General features: G+C 43.8%; 1 protein-coding gene across 1 annotated transcript; it reads right to left on the reverse strand.

The window, feature by feature from the left end:
• Positions 1-522: 522 nt before the first annotated feature.
• Positions 523-2,012, reverse strand: LOC306930996 (guanylin-like). The gene is made up of 3 exons (XM_079512151.1): positions 1,807-2,012; positions 1,048-1,240; positions 523-639 (listed from the first exon to the last, which is right to left on the reverse strand). The coding sequence occupies exons 1-3, from the start codon at positions 1,882-1,884 to the stop codon at positions 581-583; spliced, it is 330 nt and encodes a 109-aa protein (XP_079368277.1). The 5' UTR covers positions 1,885-2,012; the 3' UTR covers positions 523-580.
• Between the last annotated feature and the right edge of the window lie 1,798 nt (positions 2,013-3,810).

Genomic DNA, 3,810 nt, shown 5'->3' on the forward strand with positions numbered 1-3,810 from the left:
TAGTCTGTAAGATTTAGATTATTAGAACAAAACATTCCAATTAAGCATCGTTTCATATTTTGGAATTGAAAAATAGCCTTAGCCACAAGCTAAAGACTTTGTTGAGCATGTAGATCGGACTTGTTTTTTTTAAAGGTTTGACAATGTTTTGTAAAATTTGAGTACTTAGACTTAGGTTTTTAGACTTGAAGTTTTGAAGACAGGCCTTTTTCTTGTAACAGTAATTCTACATTGTGGTATTGCTGCTCAAAATCCAAGTACATCTTCCACCACTAATGGTAGATGTTAACGGCCAGTGCAGTGGGTTACTGGTAGATGTTAACAGCCAGTGCAGTGGGGTAGGTAGTGGTAGATGTTAACAGCCAGTGCAGTGGGGTAGGTAGTGGTAGATGTTAACAGCCAGTGCAGTGGGGTAGGTAGTGGTAGATGTTAACAGCCAGTGCGGTGGGGTAGGTAGTGGTAGATGTTAACAGCCAGTGCAGTGGGGTAGGTATAGTGGTAGATGTTAACAGCCAGTGGCGTGCAGTGGGGTAGGTAGTGGTAGATGTTAACAGCCAGTGCGGTGGGTTACTGGTAAATGTTAACAGCCAGTGCAGGCAGCAAAGGAGCAGATCTCACACACATCCATGGGGACCATCACTGTAAGAATGATAAAAAGAAACACCCAAATTACACTCAAAACGCTCACTATTCAAATAGCTGCTCGTACAGTTTATATGAATTAGACTTAGAGGCATGACAGTTCTTAAAACGAATCGGTTTAATAGATCTTTTTTTTATCGACAGTCATTTAAAAAAATAAAAATAAAGGGCTTTGGCTGAAAGTTTTAAATAATCGAACAAAATCTTGTTTGTCGAAAGAGAAATGGATAGAATGATCTCTATCTCTAAGAGAATAATTGATCATATATATCTGACCAGGACAGAACAATGGCAGCTCCTTGATGATGATGATGAAAATAATACTAATACTAATACTAATAATAATAATAATAATAAGGTTAATAATAATAATAATAATAATAATAATAATAATAATAATCGGACCTAGGTTGGACAGAGCCGTGGCTGCTCCTGGCTGCTGGCAGAGAGGCAGGAAGTCCAGTGGGAGTTCGGGGTCCTCGCAGACCCACGATGCACCGGGGCTCGAAAGCCGGGGGCTTCGCTGCTCCGCTGCCACGCTATTGGTCAACGCCTGGAGCTTCCTGACCGACTCCGCCGAGAAAGAAAATTCACCCTCCTAGAGAGAGAGAGAGAGAGAGAGAGAGAGAGGTACAAACTCAGTGAACACAGTTTTAAAGGCCGCCACAGGCAGACACGTGTTTGACAGAGTACTCAGCCAGTCAGTACCTGATCGAGGCAAAGTATAGATACTCCTGGTGAAATATTACTCCACTAAGTGTGAAAGTTGCTCTGTCACATCATGTGTAGTAGGCCTGCTTCAGTTGAAAGTTCAAGATTACTTTGTAGCCTATGTCAAGGCATTTAAGTTCCTTCCCTTATATAGTGGGGAAGTATACAAGGCTGAGAGGAAAAAATAGAGTCTGCAACACTGGTAGAAAACTTAGCTCCACTGGTTTATTGATTCAACGTTTCGGATCTTCTTCAGGAATCCTTCCTGAAGAAGATCCCAGTGATCGAAACGTTGATCGAAACGTTGACTTTATTTTTTCCTCTTGTACTGCCTTTTGTCCAGCACCTGGGCCAGAGTGGAGGTGCATGCTCTATTACCTTTGTAAGTATACAAGGCTGACATCAAAGTGTATTTGTACTTTACGGATTTAATTGAATTGAATTGTCACTTACTTGGACCTGGACGGCATCAGAAGTGAAGGTGAAAGCCAGGAACAGGACAGTGATGGCAGACAGCATGCTGGTCTTCATGGTGTTTGGGGTTGTTTTGTTGCTTGCTGGTTGTTGCTGTAGATCAGTAGGTAGTGTCTATAGTCAGCTGAGTGGTTGTTGTTGGTGTGGTTCAGTAGGCTGGTGTATCTCAGTAGGTATTGTCCAGACAGTCACCTTCAGTTGTTCTGTACTCCCAACCGCCAGAACGGCCCTTTTTAAAGGCGTCTGCCCCCACAGGGCAGGGCAGGGCAGGGCCGCGGCCTGGACATCAGGTGGTTAATGAGTAGTTGTTTTTACTGCGTCACTAAAGAGGATATCTGTGACTCTATAAATCCTGCTTTGACCTTATCATCCGGTCATTTTATGGCCCCCGCTCCCCACACAATAACGTCTGCATGTCACTCTGTCGGGGCGTGCGTTCTGCAAACCCAACGCACCCACGCACCCGCTAATATTCTGACACCTGGTGTGGCGGTGAGTGGCGTCATAGTAGCACGTAGTTCAGTTGATTCACCAGCGGTCAGTGAAAACACGCCTAGTCTCTCCACGTCACTTATAGGCTAGCCTCAGAAACCCAGACGTTTTTATTTCCAGGGAACTTATAGGCCAACAAAATTGCCTATTTTGGCCTTAAGTCACACTCTTGAGATAGGCCATTTTACTTAAATGGCCGACATCAGCATGATCATTTTCATTTAGGGCCGGCTAATGGCGTTTTTACCAGAAGTGGCCAGTGTCATGAGTGACTTTAATAGGCCAAAAACAAAATCCTCAAAAAAATGACTTAGGCCATTAGTTTAAGAAGGTGACGATTCGTTGCTTAGTGGCTCTCTGCCTGATCCATGACCCGTACAGGGGTGTGCCAAAATATCGATATTGCAAACTTCCTCCGGCGATAAATAATCAATACACTGCCGGCAAATATCAATATTTTAATAATTCACCATGCATGTCTGTCCCTTGCTGCTGTCCCTTGCTGCTTCCTAATGCAGTGGTTGAAACCCTTTCAGGCCATTACCCCCCAAAATAATCCTATTTGAACTGGGGATCCCCCAAAATAATCCTATTTGAACTGGGGACCCCCCAAAATAATCCTATTTGAACTGGGGACCCCCAAATTTATCCTATTTTAACTGGGGACCCCCCAAATTTATCCTATTTGAACTGGGAACACCCCAAAATAATCCTATTTGAACTGGGAACCACCCAAAAGAAGCATATTTGAACTGGGAGACAGTGGGAACCCCCTATGCCGCAATCTGGCAGAGTCGGGTTAGGAAGGAACCCCCACCCTGTCAAGCACTTGGAATTGTAGGAGTTGAGGCGTTACATTTTGTTGGACTCAGTTCCACAGATGAATATTGTGAAAATACTCGAACTATAAGCTCACAACCCCTCGTGTCGCAAGGCGCTTTGAGCATGTAGATTGGCAATTTATCTGCAATTGTTTTGGGGCCTCGTTCTTGTATTTCAGTGCAGGACAACTCAAGAATGGATGGAATATATATTATTATTTATTGAATATAAAATGAGTAATATATATTTATTATGGTTTGGCGATGAATTGGATCTGCTTTTTAGGTACTCAGATCAAGAAGCGCATCAGTCCCAACCATAGGGACACCGAATCCCCCGTACCTAAACAGTAGATCCAAAACGACAGGTGGTAGCTGGGGTGGAGGAGGGTGAGACAGCAGCGCAGCAGAATCAGCAGCAGCAAGCAAGCAGGAGGAGGAGTGCAAACCCTTCCAGTTTAAATAGCCGGTATGAAGATGGAGTGAGTGTTTGATCAAATGAATCATGTGAATGAGAACGTGATGCTGAGGCGGCCCAATGAACGGCCGGCAGCGACTGCACTGAGGTTTCCTGACTGAACTCTGTGCATGTCTGTGACAGGCGCAACTCTCATTTATTTGACAATTTGGCCAATGTTTGACCAGTTTTTATAGAATAGATTCTTGATTA

Source organism: Electrona antarctica (genome assembly GCF_951216825.1).
Source record: "Electrona antarctica genome assembly, chromosome: 10".
Classification (NCBI taxonomy): domain Eukaryota; kingdom Metazoa; phylum Chordata; class Actinopteri; order Myctophiformes; family Myctophidae; genus Electrona; species Electrona antarctica.